This window comes from Xiphophorus couchianus, chromosome 6 (genome assembly GCF_001444195.1).
Source record: "Xiphophorus couchianus chromosome 6, X_couchianus-1.0, whole genome shotgun sequence".
In the NCBI taxonomy this organism is placed as follows: Eukaryota; Metazoa; Chordata; class Actinopteri; order Cyprinodontiformes; family Poeciliidae; genus Xiphophorus; species Xiphophorus couchianus.
In genome coordinates, this window is record NC_040233.1 from 11,760,749 (window position 1) to 11,780,056 (window position 19,308).

General features: G+C 39.1%; 1 protein-coding gene across 1 annotated transcript in view; it reads left to right on the forward strand.

Moving 5' to 3' along the window:
- LOC114146980 (protein unc-13 homolog A) overlaps positions 1-19,206 on the forward strand; it is a 43,801-nt gene extending 24,595 nt beyond the window's left edge. The window contains exons 20-42 of the mRNA XM_028021457.1: positions 30-145; positions 315-478; positions 594-747; positions 2,305-2,373; positions 2,573-2,662; positions 2,937-3,071; positions 3,180-3,307; positions 3,700-3,785; positions 4,737-4,863; positions 4,959-5,055; positions 6,485-6,628; positions 6,715-6,792; positions 7,268-7,345; positions 8,019-8,107; positions 8,211-8,354; positions 9,425-9,548; positions 10,166-10,222; positions 10,317-10,397; positions 12,905-13,052; positions 13,455-13,511; positions 14,310-14,396; positions 14,476-14,632; positions 14,998-19,206. Coding sequence (XP_027877258.1) covers positions 30-145; positions 315-478; positions 594-747; positions 2,305-2,373; positions 2,573-2,662; positions 2,937-3,071; positions 3,180-3,307; positions 3,700-3,785; positions 4,737-4,863; positions 4,959-5,055; positions 6,485-6,628; positions 6,715-6,792; positions 7,268-7,345; positions 8,019-8,107; positions 8,211-8,354; positions 9,425-9,548; positions 10,166-10,222; positions 10,317-10,397; positions 12,905-13,052; positions 13,455-13,511; positions 14,310-14,396; positions 14,476-14,632; positions 14,998-15,286 — 2,699 coding nt within the window. The 3' untranslated portion in view covers positions 15,287-19,206. The remainder of the gene's footprint in view (positions 1-29; positions 146-314; positions 479-593; positions 748-2,304; positions 2,374-2,572; positions 2,663-2,936; positions 3,072-3,179; positions 3,308-3,699; positions 3,786-4,736; positions 4,864-4,958; positions 5,056-6,484; positions 6,629-6,714; positions 6,793-7,267; positions 7,346-8,018; positions 8,108-8,210; positions 8,355-9,424; positions 9,549-10,165; positions 10,223-10,316; positions 10,398-12,904; positions 13,053-13,454; positions 13,512-14,309; positions 14,397-14,475; positions 14,633-14,997) is intronic.
- The last annotated feature ends 102 nt before the right edge of the window (positions 19,207-19,308 follow it).

Sequence of the window (19,308 nt, forward strand, 5' to 3'; positions counted from 1 at the left end):
AGTGCATGTATCTCATATTTATGTAACAGATAAGAGAACAGATAAGTCTGCCGTGTCGGGGGCCATCCGGATGCACATAAGTGTGGAAATCAAAGGAGAAGAGACTGTAGCTCCTTACCATGTCCAGTACACCTGTCTGCACGAGGTCAGTGTGACGGAGAAATAGTTTTGTTATCATCTCGATTGTTTTAGCTACACCATTAAGCATGCAACAATAAGACATTTTTTACCAATACAACAGTTGCTACTAATATTGTTAAAAAGAATATCTTAAGACATTAAAATGTATTAACTTTTTATTTGTCTGTGCTCAGCATTTATTCCAGTACACCACTGAGGACCAAAATGGAGGTGTAGTAAAGATCCCAGAAGCCAAAGGTGATGATGCCTGGAAGGTGTACTTTGATGAAACTGCACAGGAGATCGTGGATGAGTTTGCCATGAGATATGGAGTAGAGTCCATCTACCAGGCCATGACGTCAGTACCTAAAACTTATTAATACATTGAGCCATACGTTTAGTTTACTAGATATCTAAGAATAAAAAGTGGGGAAAGAAGAGAAAATATTATTATTACAATTTTCTCCCAACAGCCACTTTGCCTGCTTGTCGTCTAAGTACATGTGCCCAGGAGTGCCAGCTGTGATGAGCACCCTCCTCGCCAACATCAACGCCTACTACGCCCACACCACCCAGTCCTCCAACAATGTTTCTGCCTCGGACAGATTCGCTGCATCAAACTTTGGAGTAAGTCCCAGAAAAAAAAAAGAAGAAAAAAAACTGCTATAGGAGATATGTGATAAATGGATGATGGTGCTTTTAAAAAAAACTTTAAGAAACAAGTAAATGTAATTCTTCTGGAGCTGTACGTGTACTACATGTACTGTGCTGCTCTTGACTTGGTTAAACTATGTTTATTCATATTTTGGTTCATAAACCAATGTGATAAACTGTGTCTCAAATATCAATTAGTCTAATAACGTTAAAATCAGTCAGAAAGATGAGCTATTGACCTTTCCATTGAGTAATCTCCGTAGCATAAGAAGAAGCAAGGAAATTACAGTATATTTATCTGAATTCTCATTTATGTTTTTTTGGTATTTTAAGTGTCTGGTAATCAACACTTAATTTAAAGATGAAAAAAAGCAAGAAGTGTATCAGTATAACTAAGATCTACACCTATCTATTTACCAAAGATTAACAAAAAAAACTGAAAAATTGCATCAAAAATAAAAATGATATATTGCACTTTAATTCTACAGAGTGCAGCTAAAACAGAAGATTCTTGATGAGGAAACTGGATTTTTTTTTTCTAAAATGATTAGAGCCTATATTTATCAATACTTTTATGAGTGATTAAAGAACAGGGTTTTACAGTCTAACTTTTTAACCTTTTGTTTATTTTGAGTGAGAAAAAGGTGGCGAAATCCACCTTTAGAACCTGCCTTAATCTGTCAGCTTTCAACTCCTATAGCGACACCATGAAAACAGAGGCAGCCATACTTTGTGCTATTTCATCATCTCATTCCTAACACAAGTTTGTGGGTCTGCTCATGCTGTTCCCGCCTTCATCTCTTCATCTCTGAGATCACTCTGAGACCGGCAGGCTGACTGTTCTGACCAGGTCACCAGATGGCTTGGGAGGGATTTCACTTTGGATCATTTGGAGAGCTAAAAGAGTGCTAAGTAACCTTTAGCACCTGCCCATGACATTGAAGAAATAGAAAACATTGAAAGAATTTGTAGCATAATGTATGATCCAAACAAGAATACAGTTTCCGCAAACAAATTAGAAAAGTCGATCAGGTCTCTCCATGACTGATGGGAAACTTTTCTCTCTCAGTTTGAATTCAGCTCCACTGGAAGTTCGGTAGGTGGTGTCATGATGGCTCAGACTGAGTAATCAGATGTGGCTTAGGCTAACATACAATTAGACAGCTAATGAAAAATTTGATTCTCGTTTAGTTTCTATAACCACATTCTTTAGATTAAAAGAGACCAAAATGTCAAAAAGATTAGACACTGGAAATAACTCATTGCAAAAATTCTATTTTTAGATGCACACTGATGCAGACTCTGACCCAATTTACAAATGTCAAAGCTCAGTTATCTTGTTGTTAATTGAAACATTAATTTAGAGGAACATAAAAAGCAGAAGTGAGAACAGCTTAAGTGCAGCACTCAGAAAATTTACGAGAATCAAAACTGAGGTGTTCATGTGCACTGAAACGATGTGAGGCCTAATAAACCCAGGCCTGGCTTTGTGCTTTTAGACAGTAACAGCTGCTCTGTTTTTCTCTGCAGAAAGAACGGTTTGTCAAACTGCTGGATCAGCTTCACAACTCCCTGAGGATCGACCTGTCCATGTATCGGGTACTTACTGCTGATTCTAATTTACACGCTGCTTTAAGCAGCCTCACGAGTGCAGTTGATTATCCGTCTCCCGCTGACTGCGTCTGCATGTGCTATTTTTAGGCATTCATGGGTGTTTTTAGACTGTGATGAAAGCGTTGTGGGTATTTATGGTGATGTTGCACTTTCTTACGGCCTTTCTGTTTGTCTGCGCCACAAGAATAACTTCCCCGCCAGCAGTCCTGAAAGACTACAAGACCTTAAGTCTACTGTCGACCTGCTGACGAGCATCACATTTTTCAGGATGAAGGTGAGCACACACACATTTGAAAGTTGCTATTTTTGCACCATTTGAAAATATTAGCTTCTAATTAAACACGGCAGATTGAATAATTTTTAGAAATTAGCTGGGAGATATATTCTGAATCAGTATAACTTTGCCAAGCATGAAACTGGATCTCTACATGTCAATTGCCTCTGGATAAATCTACTGTGAGATAGTCTCCTGCTGAGGCGCTGAGTCTGACAGCTACATTATGGCATTGTTTTGACTCCACCATATGGTTCTTCTTGTTTGTGTTCAGGTCCAGGAGTTGCAGAGTCCCCCCAGGGCAAGTCAGGTGGTGAAGGACTGTGTAAAAGCCTGTCTCAACTCTACCTATGAGTACATCTTCAACAACTGCCACGACCTGTACAACAGGGAATATCAGACAGACCCGGTGAGTCTATACATATGAAGCAGGTCCATATTGCCCGGTCAGCGCTCATGCACATCTCTGTCCATATTCTTCCCTCGTCGCCTTTCTCATTCATCTTTCTGTTTGCAGTCGAAGGCCGTCCCTCCAGATGAACAGGGTCCCAGCATCAAAAATCTGGACTTCTGGTCAAAACTCATCACACTGATTGTTTCCATAATAGAGGAAGATAAGAACTCATACACTCCTTGCCTTAATCAGTGAGTATGTTTCCATTGCGTCTATTGTAGTTGTACTATGAAAAGTATTATTAGATAGCAGCTTTATTGGAAACTGTTCACAACAGTGAACCTGCCTTGGTTTAGAAAGCAGTTTAGTTTTTTAAAAAGGAAACCAGTAAAAAAAAAAGACATTTATTTTTATATTTATGATGATTAATTTAAAAGAGCCCATGGGCTTTGTTTTGAGAAACAATGAGGATAATTGCACTTGTTTATTTCCTTAGTCCTCAAGAGATTTTAGAGTTCTGTGGTTTCTAGATATATGCAGAATAAGTGCTGATGGATATAAATAAGCCTCTTGTTCAGTAACACAGCACCATTACTGGATTTCAAGATTAAAATAGTCACAACTGCTTCATTGTCTCTTATAGGTTTCCCCAAGAACTCAATGTGGGCAAGATCAGTGCTGAAGTCATGTGGAACATGTTTGCACAAGATATGAAATACGCCATGGAAGGTAAGTTGTAAATATCTTAGAATAGTATTTATCTCTTTGTGTGTTAAATCAAAAAAACAAAGATATATTAATTATTAATTATACAGTGGCTTGCAAGCTACTTTACGTTTGAAGTTTTTTGTGTTTTGTCATATAACAACCACTATCTTCAATGTATTTTATTGGGATTTTATGTGATAAACCAAGAGAAAGTTGCACATAATTGGGAAGTGAAATTAAAGTTTTAGAACATTTTTATGCATTGTAATCTTACAATCATCAAATAAAAATCTGAAAGATGTGGCGTAAATTTTTGCTGCAAGTATAACTGCAAATCTTTTGAGTTACAATTCAGATTTACCCATTTAAACTGAAATTTTCTTGTGGCAGACTTTCTTTCACTTTTGCCAGGTTATTATTGTAAATAGGAATTTGTTCTTAATAACTCACCTGGTTAAATAAGTAAAAATCTTGAAATAAAACATCTTATTGACTCGCTTCCATTAAGGCCAGACAAATAATTGTCCTATTAACAGATTTTTCCATGTGAGTTGTGGATCTCTGCAGCTCCTTCAGAGTCACGTATTTACTAATTTGGTGAATTTTGAAAGCAATTAATGGTCATGGGTTTTATTTAGCAGTATCGGAGTAGATAAATTAAGGATAGTATTCATATTTCATCCATCAATTATAATACATGCTTGTACCTACTGGGGTCGCAAGGGTGCTGGTGCCTATCTGTTCATATGTTATCTATAAAAATCTTGAATAACATTTTACATCTTTCTTCCAGTTCACAGTTGTACACTGCTTTATCGCACAAAATCCCTATAAAGTACATTCATGTTTGACTGTAGCAGGAGAATGTGTAAAAAAGCCAGTGGGGTGTAAATACTTTAACAAGACAATGTTTGTGTGAAAAGAAACAAAATGTGGGCTTCTCCTTATTCTGTCCTCCTGTGTGATATTTAGAGCATGAGAAGAACCGCCTGTGTAAAAGTGCAGACTACATGAATTTGCATTTCAAGGTGAAGTGGCTTTATAATGAGTACTGCAAGGAGTTGCCCACTTTCCAGAAACACGTACCCGAATATCCAGCGTGAGTGCTTTCTATGTTGCAAGACACCTCTCCTGTCCTATTTACCACCCTGACGGGAAGATTTATCTTGCACCCGTTTGCTCTTCGCTCTGCAGCTGGTTCGAGCCATTCGTCGTCATGTGGTTGGACGAAAACGAGGAAGTTTCCAGAGATTTTCTCCATGGCGCACTGGAGAGAGACAAGAAAGATGGGGTAAGTGTTTTACCTTAAAAAAAACACAATGCTATGAAATTTCTAGGTAATCACACCCATCCATTCCTTTACTTCCACATCACAATCATCCACTGCTATGTGTTGGTCCTAGTTTGTTTGTATAGAAAGTACGGTTTGTTTGGGGAGGTGTGAATCACACTCTGATGCAGACCAAAAAACCGAACTCTGGTCCACTTAAAAACCTAGGTCTTGACACTATTAAGGTGAGCTTTGGTGCGATTAAACTTAATATGTGGGTGCAAGTGGACCTTAGACAGCTCCATTAACAGGAAGCGGACTATAGGGAATTCTGGGTAAATATAACCAAAACAAAAACTCATGCTAGAGAGAAGTGGCTTGTGGTCTTTTTACTAAAGAGACTAAAGAGAAATCCTACAACCGGTAAACTCCATTTATGATTATATTTTTTGAAGAAGGAAGTTGTGCTGAGCATCTTCTTCTGAGGTTTCCGTGTTGTTTCCCTCAGTGGATTGGAAGAGGTCTCTCAAAGGGTTTGGTTTGTGTGACAACAAACCGCACCAGCTGAAAATGTAACAGTTGTTGCAATTTTGTTCCCCAATCGAACCCAGTCTACCGGTGAAAACACCCTATAATTCACATTTAAAAGCCTAGGCAAGTATTGGAAAGTAACATGTAAGTAATTTAAATTTAATTCTGCTGAGGCAGCAACTTGGATGTGATCTCCAAGATAAGCTCCCCTAAAAGTAAGTAAAATATTCATGGTTTTCTCTTATGCAAATTCAATTCTGCTACTCCGCACATTCCAAGCTGTGAGCAGCAGATTGGAGGCCTCAATGCAATCGATGATGACTAGATAGCAAAAGCTTGTGGAAAACGCTTCACTGTGGAACACAGCAGATGCTCCAGTGCGAGTTAGTGTAAACACACACGTACGATGCAATGGCTGACGCTCGCCGTCTCACACCTACGTACCCACACAGCAAGAAGATCGATACGAAGCAGCTGAAGAGTCTCCCATATCATATGTCATAGATCCTTTGGGTCCAATTACTGTTGCCCAAGGCAGCTTCTGTTTTCCTGCGTCAGCGAGATGGTGGTCCCTGGGCTCAGTCGCGTACCGTAACGCTATTCAGCTCTGGGCTAATGGCTGGGCTGCTAATGACGGTACTTTTCCCGATCATAGACCTTTGATTACCCAAACATCCTTCCGTTTCCAAACACTTTCAGAGAATCCGACCCACAAATGTTTTGATTCCAGTCACAGCCAGCTGAGCAGGACATAGTTTCATTGTTCCTGCATTGGATGGAGGCCCTCATGGGGAATAAAACCTCTCACTTATAGTGTTGGAAAAACTCAGATGTTATTGCTGATTGCATCCGCATCACAAAGCAGCTCCTTTAATGTTTCCCTCTGGTCCACCACCAACCTGCGCCTCTCAATCTCCAGTTCCAGGTCACGTCGGAGCACGCTTTGTTCTCCTGTTCGGTTGTGGACGTGTTCTCCCAGCTCAATCAGAGCTTTGAAATCATTCGCAAGTTGGAATGTCCCGACCCTCAGATTGTCGGAAACTACATGAAGAGATTCGCCAAGGTGACTTTTTTCTCTATTTGCTCTTTCTGAACGTCAATATCTCAGTTTTTAATGTACCATGACTTCATGCGGTTTCCTTCTCTTAGACTATCGGCAATGTCCTGCTTTCTTATGCGGACATCATAGCGAAGGACTTTCCAAATCATGTCAAGAAAGAGAAAGTGGTAAGTAATATCAAAACTTAGAAAGGACATCAATATATAGACATCTGATGGAAGTTTGTGTAATCGTAGCTGTATTTTTAAGATGTTTGTGGTCATGTTAATTTATTTAGGGACCGTACATTAAACCACTCTTCACTTCAAGTGCTGAGACTTAGAGTGAATTAGGGCTGCTGTGTAATTAGCTCAAAGTGGTATACACTTGGAGGGGAAAGTAGACTACACTCCCAGAGAGACCAGAACCCCCCAAGAGAAGCAGTAATTACAGAAACCACAGCTTCTTCTGCCCCAAGACACCATTTTTTTTTGCAAAAGAAGCATTTAGACGACTGTAAAGGGACCTCAATATGATTGATTTCAGCACATAGGTAGGAGCAGATGTGGAAATGGAAAAGAGAAACTATGGAAGTGAAGTAAGAGATGTCTGTGTGTGTGTTTAGCTCTTTGGGTGATGATTTTCTTTTTTCCCTCCTTTCAGCCATGTATCATAATCAATAACATCCAGCAGCTTCGAGTTCAGCTGGAGAAGATGTTTGAAGCCATGGGAGGGAAAGATGTAAGTTTTCTATCTACAGTGTCTTGCAAAAGCATTCAATCGTCTTGAACTTTCCCACATTTTAACCACATTACAACCAAAAAATATTTTTACATTTCTTTTATTTTATAGGGATTTCATGTGCTAGACCAACACATTATTGAGGAATTGATATATAGTAATACATAGTTCTAAATTTTTTTACAAATAAATATCTGCTCCTTTACTGGGACACCAATAAATAAAATCCAGTTTAAACAATTGCCTCCAGAAGTCACATAATCATTAAATATTCTACCCATGTGTCAGTTAATCTCAGCATAAATCCAGAGAGCCAAGATAGGGTGGGTCACTACCCACTCAGAGTCTCAAAGTTCTGCAGAGATCCGCTAACGAGCCATCATTTGATCCAGGTATGTTAAAACAGAGAAGGATTTTGGCCCTCAAGGACTCACTTTGGATACCCCTGAACTATTTGAAGTCTCATCCATTCCTTTACTTCCACATCACAATCATCCACTGCGATGTGTTGATCGATTATACCAAAACCCTAATAAATACACGGAAGTTTCTGGTTGTAATGTGACAAAATCAAAAATGTTTCAGAGATATGAATACGGTACTTCTGCTAGGCACTCTGTATGCGGTTTCCTGTAAATGACATCCATATTGAACGTCTATGTCTTTGCTGAAGCTCAACCTGGAGGCAAGTGACTTCCTGAAGGAGCTCCAGAACAAACTTAACAGCGTCATGGATGACCTCAGCCGTATCTTTGCTGTCAGGTGGGTGTTTCTGCTTCTTTCTACATAAAACCAGCTGCAAACTTTTTTTCTGCCACTAACTTCAAAGTGTGTGCTCATGTTTTTTTTTTCTCTGGCGTCATAGCTTCCAGCCCCAGATTGAAGATAATGTGAGGCAGATGGGGGACATCCTAGCCCAGGTGAAAGGTCAGACAGTCCCTGCAAATGGAAGTGTGGTTCAGGAGGCTGACAACGTCCTGCAACCAATCATGGACTTCCTGGACAGCAAGTAAGCAAGACTGGATGTTACTGTTTTAAGCAAATAGGAGGCTGCAACAGCAAAAGCTTTATGTTCAACCTAATATTTTTCATCTTAAAGAAGATAATAAAAACATTGATTTTAATAATTAACTATATTAACTGCTTGCGCTAGTGAGCCAAATTTATAGGATTTCTGATTTCCGGTCAGCGACCAGACAGAATCATTCAAAAGGCAGCAAGTGGCCTCCGTACCATAAAAGAACCACCTGTCATATAATCTCATTTACATTTAAAGCATGTAAGTGTGTGTGCCAATAGTTTTGTCCCCCTTTTGAGAAAAATATCATACATACATTTATAGGGTTTGGGTATGCACTATGTAGTTATGTCATGAACATAAAGTGCAAACAAGAAAGGTCCAAGAAGAGAACCCTGTGGAACTACGGCAAAGCAATTTGGGCAAAAAAAAAAATCCCATCAACAAAAATACAAGATGTCACAAAAAAGATGATACGATCTGCTGTTTTAGCTACAAATTGTGCCTTCATTGATATACAAGATGATATATCTCAGAGGATGCAACATTTATGGCTTTCCAAAATTATTTAAAATGTTAACTTATCAGTTTGTAAGAGTAGGGTAAAGGGATCACTGCAGTGTTTCGGGACATTTTTTATTTATTGACTTTATAACATTAAGTTAAAACTTGCCATTCTGAAAGGAAAATTAATCTTTGCTGACTATTTCTAGGATGGGTTGCTGAGTTCAGGCAGCGATTTTCACAACAGAGAGATGTCTGTTTTTTTTATACAGTGTTGCCTCGGGGCACAAAGTTCAATCATTCATTGTTGATTGTCAGCCTTTTTTTTCTGTCTGCACAGAGATCTTCCAGCACTCATTTTGTGCAATCTCTTCCTTTATGTAAGATTTTATTTTTGTAGCAGTTGGAAGGGTTTTCATATCAGTGCTTTCTCTTTTTATTAATACACCAAACACTTTCCTAGCTTGTTTCCTCAGACATGCCACAGAAATAGATATACAGATCTCTGACATGTTTTGCTCCAGTGAGTTGACAGATCGTGTGTTGTTGTGTTTTAGCTTGTCGCTGTTTGCAAAGATCTGTGAGAAGACAGTCCTGAAGAGAGTGCTGAAGGAACTGTGGAAACTTGTGATGAACACGATGGAAAAAACTATTGTGCTTCCAACACTTACAGACCAGACGGTATGTAAGAAACACACACACACCCACACCCACACACACACTTATAATATGTCTTTCAATCTTCACCAGGACTTTCCATTGACTTCCATTCACTTGTAATTTATTTCAATAGCCTGACTCTTACCCTAAACCTAAGCATTACCAGTACATGCCGAACCCTAACCCTATATCTGACCTAAACTAAATTCACACTTCAGTCTTAAACCTAACCACTAAGTAAAAACAACATTTCTGTGGGAATAGTGGGTCCTCACAATATAGTATTTGTTGGAAAAATGGGCCCTAAAATGTATCAAATACAATGCCACAAACACACACGCACACAAACACTTACATCATCTTTTCCATCTTGATGCTCTGCACGTCTTAAATTCGGTGCATCAATACATATACATTCAACTATGATTGTACGGTAACCTATCTATCCTGTCATTTTCTCATTTTGCTTCTATTCTTCTTTCTCTTAGGTCATTATAACTACTGTATGTGTGAATAGCTTTTAAACACATGAAGGAATACTGCCTTTAACATGAACCCTCTACCAGCACGTGTGACTTCTGTCACCGTTGGCAACCACTCTTATCTATTCTCTCACTGTTGTCTTTCTCTCTTTTCAGGGAACCCAGATGATCTTCAATGCTGCTAAAGAGTTGGGTCAGCTCTCCAAACTCAAGGTAACTCATGCAGATGACAGCAAAACCAGTGAAATACCAGTGAAGTTTTTATATTAATATATGTATTAACTTTTTTGCAATTTTTGTCTTGCAGGAACATATGGGCCGGGAGGAGGCCAAGGCTCTGACTCCTAAACAGTGTGCAGTCATAGAGCTGGCACTAGATACTATTAAGGTATGACATCTGTTTGGTGTTTCATGGTCACCACTATTAAATGACAGTTAAGGGCATTTTTAAGTCTCTTATTTTGAAAATCTACGACCTCCCAGTGATGATTTTAACCTATTCTAGTTTTGCTTGTCAGACTCTATTAATCTGCCTTTAACACATTTTTGTCAAGCTTTTCTGGTATCACAGATCATATATTATTCATATCAGGATTCGAGGCGAAGTCACACTGTGTGCATGAGAGTAGTTACCATAAAATTGAATTTCACCAGTTAAACTAGGACAAAATCATGGTAGCATTTAAATTGTAAACAGTTTTTAGAATTTTATATTAGCCATTAGCACTGCTAGTTGTTAGCGTAGAGAATATAGAGCTTCACTCCAAATGAAATATTTTCTAGAAGCTGGCAACATTTCCAAGCCTGGTATGTTCCAGGGCAGAGCGTCTGAAGGTTAAAAATACACATCAACTTTGCTGCAGTTTGGTCAGTCCACTTATCTGCTGAGGTCGGACTGGAATCAGTTTCCTTTTTAACCAGTTCTTTATGAACTGATTATTCTATCGTCGACAGCTGCTATTGTTCTGAAAAAGTTGGGTACAAAATGACAAAGGAGCAAAATGTAGTTTCCTTTTAAATAACTTCTTACAGTGTTGATCATTTCTTTACACATACAGGAAATGGCTAAGTGAGTCTTCTTTCTAAAATAATCACTTCCATGCTCAGTAGTGTTGTGTTTAGCACACCTGGAAGTATTTACTGATTGGAGAAAGACCCTTTTTGAGTTTCCACTTGAAAATATGCATATTTTGGTCACCAGCTGAGGTCTTTTTAATGAGAAAATATCAATACACATTTTCGCTCACTCAACCTGTTTTTTAAATTGCATTTACAAACTTTCTCCTTTGAAAACATCTAAACATATTCACAAGTTTAATTTTGTATGCAGGAAAATATGATATGACTGACCCAAGCAGTCATTCCCCTTCCTGAGTATTTTCATCTGATACCGTACAGATGTGGATTTAAGCTGTAGGGATTTTTTTTTTTTATTAGTTTTTTAACAAATTGTATAGTCATATGACTCGCATTACATTGTACATATAAAACAGGCTGTACAACTTTCTTTATAATATTAAGGTATGAACTTGACGAGCAGCCTCCACTCACAACAAGGTAACATAAAAAAATCTAAGACAAAATAACCACCGCTTTTACAAACAATCCACGTCAGTGTTGCCATTTCCATCGCGGGGACCTCCAGGAAAAAATAGAATATGTATAAATATGAATAAATAAATAGATTAAAAAAAGAGAGACTACTAATAAGCTGCAGGGATTTTGAATTAAAATAACTCAGTAAAAATAATTCAACTTGTTGGGTGGATGTACATTTTCAGAGCTAATGACTTAAAAAACAGATTTATGTAACAATGACATTAGTCTGAGTCTTAAAACTCTTATAACAGTTTATTAAAAATGCATTTTTTTGTAGGAATTCAGTGTGACTATGTCTTCTCAATTTAAACAAACCAAATAGAAGTGACTCCAGGGCCATAAGACTCTCATTCTGAGTTTTTGAGGTGTATCGCCTGCATGTTTGTCTCCGTGCTCAAGAACTGCAGCATCAGCTCTCGCTGCATGTCAGACCTCTGTCACCTTTGATGGATCTTTTTCTCCACAAAACACAAGAGTCCCCCAGAATGTCATTTTCTCTGTGACACTTGCTGAGCATTGATTTTTAGAGCCGAGTATATCCTCCTCCCCTCCCCCTCTGCACTGCAAATCCCCTCAACACAGACCCCTCTCTGTGTGTTGAAGCTTTCTCATTTGCAAAGGAGGCTCTGGGCTTTCCTCTCCTGCTGGTTGTGTCTTTTCACAGACATTGTCTGTCTCAACTCAGCAACACACCCAACTCCTCAGCAGCGGAGAAGCACGGCTGATTTGCATATTAATGCATTCAATATTACTGACTGCAGAAAAAAGAATTACATCTAACAGCTTTTAGACGCCAAACTGATGTCAAGAAGCAGCTGCTGCAAAAGGCCTCCTTCTGCGTCTGATCACCTTGCCACGAACTGAGCAAAAAAAAGACACTTGAACACATCACAAACATGACAGTCTCCCAGCGGGAAAGCCCATCTATACCTCCACCAAAGTATGTAGCTTTTTGCAGAAGGCTGCAATAGCATACACAATTCAATAATGTAAAATGTATTAGGTTACTATTAATTTAGTTTCAGTTAGTTTTTATTCCAAAGTCTGGATATAACAAAAATGTTAGATCAGTTGTAAACAAAACAACTGATCTGGTTTGCTATATATAACTATATTTATATCTAGTCCTCACCTACAGAGAAACCTTAATGAACTCCTCAGTTCATAGCCCTCCTGCATACCTCAACACACGTTCCTTCACTCTGCAGCTCATATTGCCTTAGATCTCATTTTGTGCTGTCCAGTAACCTGTGGGTGTGTGTGTGTGTGTGTGTGTGTGTCATATCTGTTAAACAGCAATATTTCCATGCGGGCGGTGTCGGCCTGAAGAAGACATTCCTAGAGAAGAGTCCCGATTTGCAGTCTCTGCATTACGCCTTGTCGCTGTACACGCAGGCCACTGACAAGCTCATCAGGAAGTTTGTCCTTTCCCAGCATGCTCAGGGTACGACTTCAGAGAGCAACAACCCACACACAGACACACACACACATAGACATTTTGGCAGAGAATAGCTCATCAGTTTCTTCTAAAAACATTTTGAACTGCTGTCAAAGAGCTCTGTTGCTTTAAGGAGTGAAAATGGATTGCTTACAGTGACATGGAAAATAATTTATTAACAAAAACCCTGCTTGCTGCCTTTGTTTTTTACTGATTTCTGTCCAACTGATAAATAATATTCAGTATGTCAAATATCCTTTAAGGACTCCTAGCATGTTTGGATTATGAACCCATGAGCCAACTTTACTCTTGTGATCTGCTTATTAACAACCATGTGTGTGTGTGTTTGCTGAACTGTTACTACTGTTACTCTTTGTAATATTAACTTTCCTTCCTTTCTTCCTCCAGTCCATGGAGGCAAAGGAATCAGATATACTACTAATGAAGACACTCCACCAGAGAAAGGTAGTGTATAATTCAAATGCATTTTCACATGGCCAACCTGGTCAATCCCGTTGAAGCATTTTAGCAGCTAAATACATGTATTTGGAATATAAATAGATATATGTTTACACTTCCTTGCAAAATTATTCAAAGTACCACCTGTTTGTAACTTAATCTCAGCATAAATCCAGTTGCTCTGTGAAGACCACAGAGGTTTTTCTAGAAAACACTAGTGAACAAACAGCATCATAAAAATCAAGGCACAGACGGATGAAAGTTGTGGAAAAATTTAAATCAGGATTAAGTTATAAAACACCAACAAAAGCATTGGGCATCTCGCGGATAATATGTGGTTGTCTGCTTAAACTGAAGAGTAGTAATATTTAAAGGAATGTGTCAGAAAATTGTTCTTCACAGATACTCTCCAGCTAATCTGATTGAGGTTGAGCTCTTTTGAAAAGAACAACGAACAAAAACTTCAGACTGTAGGTGTCCAAATCTGGTTGTGACATACCACAATAGATGTGCAACTGTAGCAAAAGGTGGTTATAAAAACGAGGGCTGAGTGCAACAACATGCCACACTTTTTAGATTTTTTTTTGTTAAAATCTGGAAAGCCATCATTACCTTTTACTTCGCAATCATGTGTTACTTCACTGTGTTGGTCTATTGTGAACATCTCAGCAAAATGAAGTAAAGTTTTAGGTCGTTGCATGACAATATGCAAGGTATTGTGTTTAAAACTGTATTTGTGGAGCAACCCCCTCTCGCTTCTGTCTAAAATAGATATATTGTTCATTGCTGACGGTTCCTTTGCAGCCTCTGGAGTGGACGCGGTCGGTGAGGTGGTCATGAACGTGGACATTTTACCCCAGCCGAATGGAGAGCACAAGATCAGTATTAAAGGTTAGAGGCTGTGCTGTGTCATGTGAGTCGTTCTTTTTTGGTGCTTTTCCTTCCTTGCTCACTTCATCTTTCCCTCCAGTGGTGGCTGCTAATGACCTGAAATGGAAAGCACAGGGTTTCAGGCCTTTTGTGGAAGTCTACATTATCGGGCCTCACCTCAGTGACAAGAAGAGGAAATTTGCCACCAAGTCCAAGAACAACAGCTGGTCACCAAAGTTCAACGAGAGCTACCAGTAGTGAGTATCCACTGGCTTTCATCATCTTGCTTTGGCTGGACACTGAAAAAACATAAAAATCTAACTTAGTATTATTGGTCAATTTTCTAGTGGAAATATCTTAGGACACTTGAAATCAGACAAAACTAACTTATACGTAACTTTCAGCAAGATACTGACACTGGGAGATTATTTAACTTATAGCTAGTACTTTTTCATCAATATTAAGGAATTATTAACTTAAATTAAGCTCCTATGTCTTGCTATAAAGTTACTGGTAAGTTACTTTGAAACTATGTCAGAAATACTTGTTAATATTTTGTGTTTTTGCAGTGCAGATAAGACGATCCATGGCTGAAAATGTGAGCGTGTTTGCTGTGTTTCAGCTCGCTTGGCACTGAAGTGGGTCCGGAGAGCTACGAGCTGCAGGTGTGTGTGAAGGACTACTGCTTCGCCAGGGAAGACCGCACCGTGGGAATGGCCGTGCTGCAGGTGAAGGACATAGCAAACAAGGCCAGCGTCACCTGCTGGCTGCCGCTGGGACGACGGGTCCACATGGACGAGACGGGCCTGACGGTGCTGCGCATCCTCTCTCAGCGCAACAACGACGACGTGGCCAAAGAATTTGTAAAGCTCAAGTCCGACCAGCGTTCAGCAGAAGAGGGCCGCAGCTGAGGCGGAGGAGGACAACCAAAAAAATAATAGTAACAAAAAAACGTGTGCACAAAAATACCAGAAACACACCCAACGAGGCATCGTGTTACGCACACATAACACCTGCGCCTACATAGAAAACCACGTGCAATATACAAGCACACATGTGAAACTGCTCTATTGTACATATATCTGCATACATTATGCAACATCTACATTGTAATGTTATCAATGCAAAACACGGGGAGTGAGTTTATATTGGAAAAAAAAAACAAAGACTTTATTTAATTTTGAATATTCCTGCATCTGCACTAAGCTCTAAGTTTATCGTTACTTAATCTCCCAACACTCTTTCTGCTACATCACGCCTTTTTTATGCTGTACAATTAGCTGTGATGAAAAGCACCACAGAACCAACAACTAATTTATGTGAATAGTTTGACCACTTTGCACTTTTCCTTCTCTGCATCTTCAGGAGAGCCGTCCTCGTCATTAACTCCGTCTCTCTGCCCGTCTGTTTGCTTGTGTGTCTGACCGCGTCGTTCGCCATCCGCTCCGTTCGCTCTCTACAGTCTTCCTAAAGTACGATGTGGTATGTGAGACATTTCTGCCGAATAAATCTCCCCCACCCAAAACAACAAAAAAAAAAAGAGAACACAAATCAGTGTCGAAGGGCAACGTGTTTCTTAGTCTTTACTGTAATGTATTAACGTCCTGCATGTTGACCCCAGAAACACTGTGACTCACCTCTCTATAACCGCAGCCCACCTCCCCCAATCCTCCGATATGCTATCTGTTTTCAGCATGGTGTATATAATCCTGTAACAATAAGGTTTTGACTAATGCTCATTGTTGCAGAGAGGACACACTGACAGGGAAACAGTTCTGAGCCACAGCTGTGATGCGTTGAGTGAAGCAGAGATTGTGCCCAGATAGCGCATCACGATAAACGGAGCAATACCCCAGACCCCCTCTCACTCCTGAGTGCACATTAACCCCCTCCTAAAAAAAGAAAAAAGGGCTATAAGATCTGTGGACTGGATTGTCATTTTCACTAAAACATACTGTTAGTTCTTCTTTTGGCCAACTGAACACAAGATTCATCTCAGCTACAGAGCGTTGCATAAGTATTTATACACATTTAACTTTTTAGTATCTTTTTAATACACCCACAATATTTAATGCATTTTATTTGAATTTGATGTCACAGATCAACACAAATTAGCCAATAAAAGTAAAGTGGAGCTGAAGAGATGGACATGAGTTTTCTGCAAAGACGTTTAGGAACCATGTATCCTTTTCCTACCACCTTACAATTCTGCAGATTTTTTGTTGGTCCATCCTCCCAGTAAAAATCAAGGAGTTTGAGAACGCAAAGTGACAAAATGCAAGCAATTTCAAGAGGTTTAAATAGTTTTGCAAGCCGCAGTAGCTGCAGCAGAAACTGCCTCATAAGCAGAGCCTCATACAGAAACTCCATCCAATAAGGCAATACTAGTTTATGAGTCCATAAAACCCTCTGTTAACACTGCTGTGTCTTCTCTTCATGTGTACATGCATGTGTGTGAAAGCGTTAGCGTGTCTGTCCGGGCGGATTGTCACTCCGACTATGTGGGCTCTCTGATTGTGAGCAATATCTACACGCCCAAACTGTATGCGCTGTCAATATTAGAAAACTACAAGAGCACCAAGGGCACTATCCACATCAAAGGAATGGGAAACTTATGATCACAACTGTTTTGTAAATCACCGGGATATTTTCTTTACGGACTCATAAATTCCCATTCCTGTTGGAAGTGTATAATCTTGTTTTTTGGGGGGGGGGGTTTCATACTTGCCTAAGGAAAGTGTCTTGATTTTGCATTTTTCTTTGGGAATAGTAAATCTCCAAGAACCAGAGCTCTTTTTTTTAAAAAAAAAAAAGAATGAAGCCATTAAAGTCACCGCCAAGCATTTATAAAGTTCAAGTATTATTTTAAGTCATAATGGTTGATAAACAGTTACCTTTTCTTGCAAAAAAAAAAAAAAAAAAAGCAGACACTCATAGCCATAATCAAGCTCGCCTTGCAGTCTCTTTGTATTTCTATATGTCAGTGACAGTGACTAAAGCCACCCACACATTGGCCTGTTACATGTTGTCTTTATTTTGAGGCTAAAATCTACCAAAAATAAATCCTGTGAATGTCACTTATCCTCAGCAGAGCGTTTTCTCTGCTCTTGTGAACTCTCAAACCGTGACTTGCTTAGAGACACCGACCCATGCCTTTGATTTAAGCCAACTGATTTCACTTGACTCATAAGAATACAAACACCCTACTGGGTTTCTCTGTGAATCTTTGGCAAAGCTTAAAGGAGAACTCCACTGATTTTTACACATCAAAAACCTTCCTGATTACCATGTGAGAAAATGTGTGACATTGTTGTGTGAAGTAACGTCGACATCCCCAACAGATGTGTCTTTGGGATTTTTAAAGTGAGTTGCTGATAGATTGCTGTATAAATCCAGATTATTTGGCCGCAGAGGCTAAAACTAACGGCTAATCCAAGAGAGACTAAGACCGGAGCCTGCTTCTACCTTCTTTAAATAACGTCTTACTGCCTTTAGCAAACGATATTTATCGAACCTTAAAGCCATCTTTATGTCGGGATTGGTTGTTTGCAACACAAGAAGTGGAGGTAGGAGAAGAAGTTTAGCAAAAATGTAAACTGGTTAAAAAAAATAAAAAATTCCTCCTCACAACCTGCAAATGGCTTCCTGAACTAATTGTTTTACTGCAGCTTCTGGTATCTTACTGGACTTTGCAAACACAACCTCACAGCCAAAAGGACAAAGGTGGATTAAAAGTAAAGCGTTAAAAAAAAAATCAGACATATTCCAGTGTTTAAGTGAATGCTTAAACACTGAGCTACAAAAAGCTATTTGATAGATTTTTACATTGTTTTATGTCTTCATATGTATTTCACTCAGGAAATACATATGGTGCACATATGGTGGTGCACCGCCTCCTACCTCCATTTCCTGTTTGTTTCCCTTTGTAAATAACTTCCCCATCCAAATGTGGTGACAGTTTAAATGTTTGAGAAATAGGATACATAAATATCTGCAACATTTTGAGGTTATAGTTGTTTTAGAAAAGCAATTTTTATTGGAATAGCCGTTAGCTTTACTCTCTATTTATACTACACGATAAAACTATCACTTATTTACTGCAGTGACCTCTTACATTTTAACACAACCGCACCTAAAAAATTCTGAACCTTTACCGTGGAGTTAGATTTTTTTTTTTTTTACCTCATCTTCCAGAATTTCTAACATTAGCCAGACTAAATTGTTGACTAAATCATTGCTTTGTTGGTCATGGGAGAGAGAGAAAAAAAAAAGAAACACAAAGGATATCTCTGCTCTGCTGCATCAGCTTGAATCATTTCTATTTATCTTTTTTTTTTTCTGTCTACACAGCAGAAAACAAAACTAAAGTGCAGTGATAAATCGGTGGAGTGCTCCTTCAGGAGTCCCAGCAGGTTACACTGTTGTCATGTGCTGTGTGTGATCCCAGGGCTCAAGACGAAACCTTCCTTTTCAGTCTGGATCTGAAAAAGCAACAGCAGCAGCAACGGCCCTTCTCGGCCGACACGCAGACAACTCCTGCACACACGCACCGACGACACACACCTGCACACCGATCTCAGCTCAAGCACAAGAATGGGCACGGAGAGACGACACACATGCATGCATGCATGCACGCCGACACAACTCTGTGGAGACCAATGATGCCCACCCTGTGAGTAAAGTCAACTAAACTTGCATGATGGGAAACTTAATTGTGCCAGCACGTGTCTCTTTGATGTTGACTTTTTTTATTATTATTATTTTTGCTTACTGACTTGGTCTTATCTTCCCGAGCTGTGTAATAAGCCATCTGTGTGTTGTTTTGTTTTTCAAAAAAAAAAAAAAAAGAATCATGCTTTCAATTTGAATGTAGTGTGAACACAGAACACGCATGAGAGAATTATTTTCTACTGAGGATGTTTGTAATTTGTTT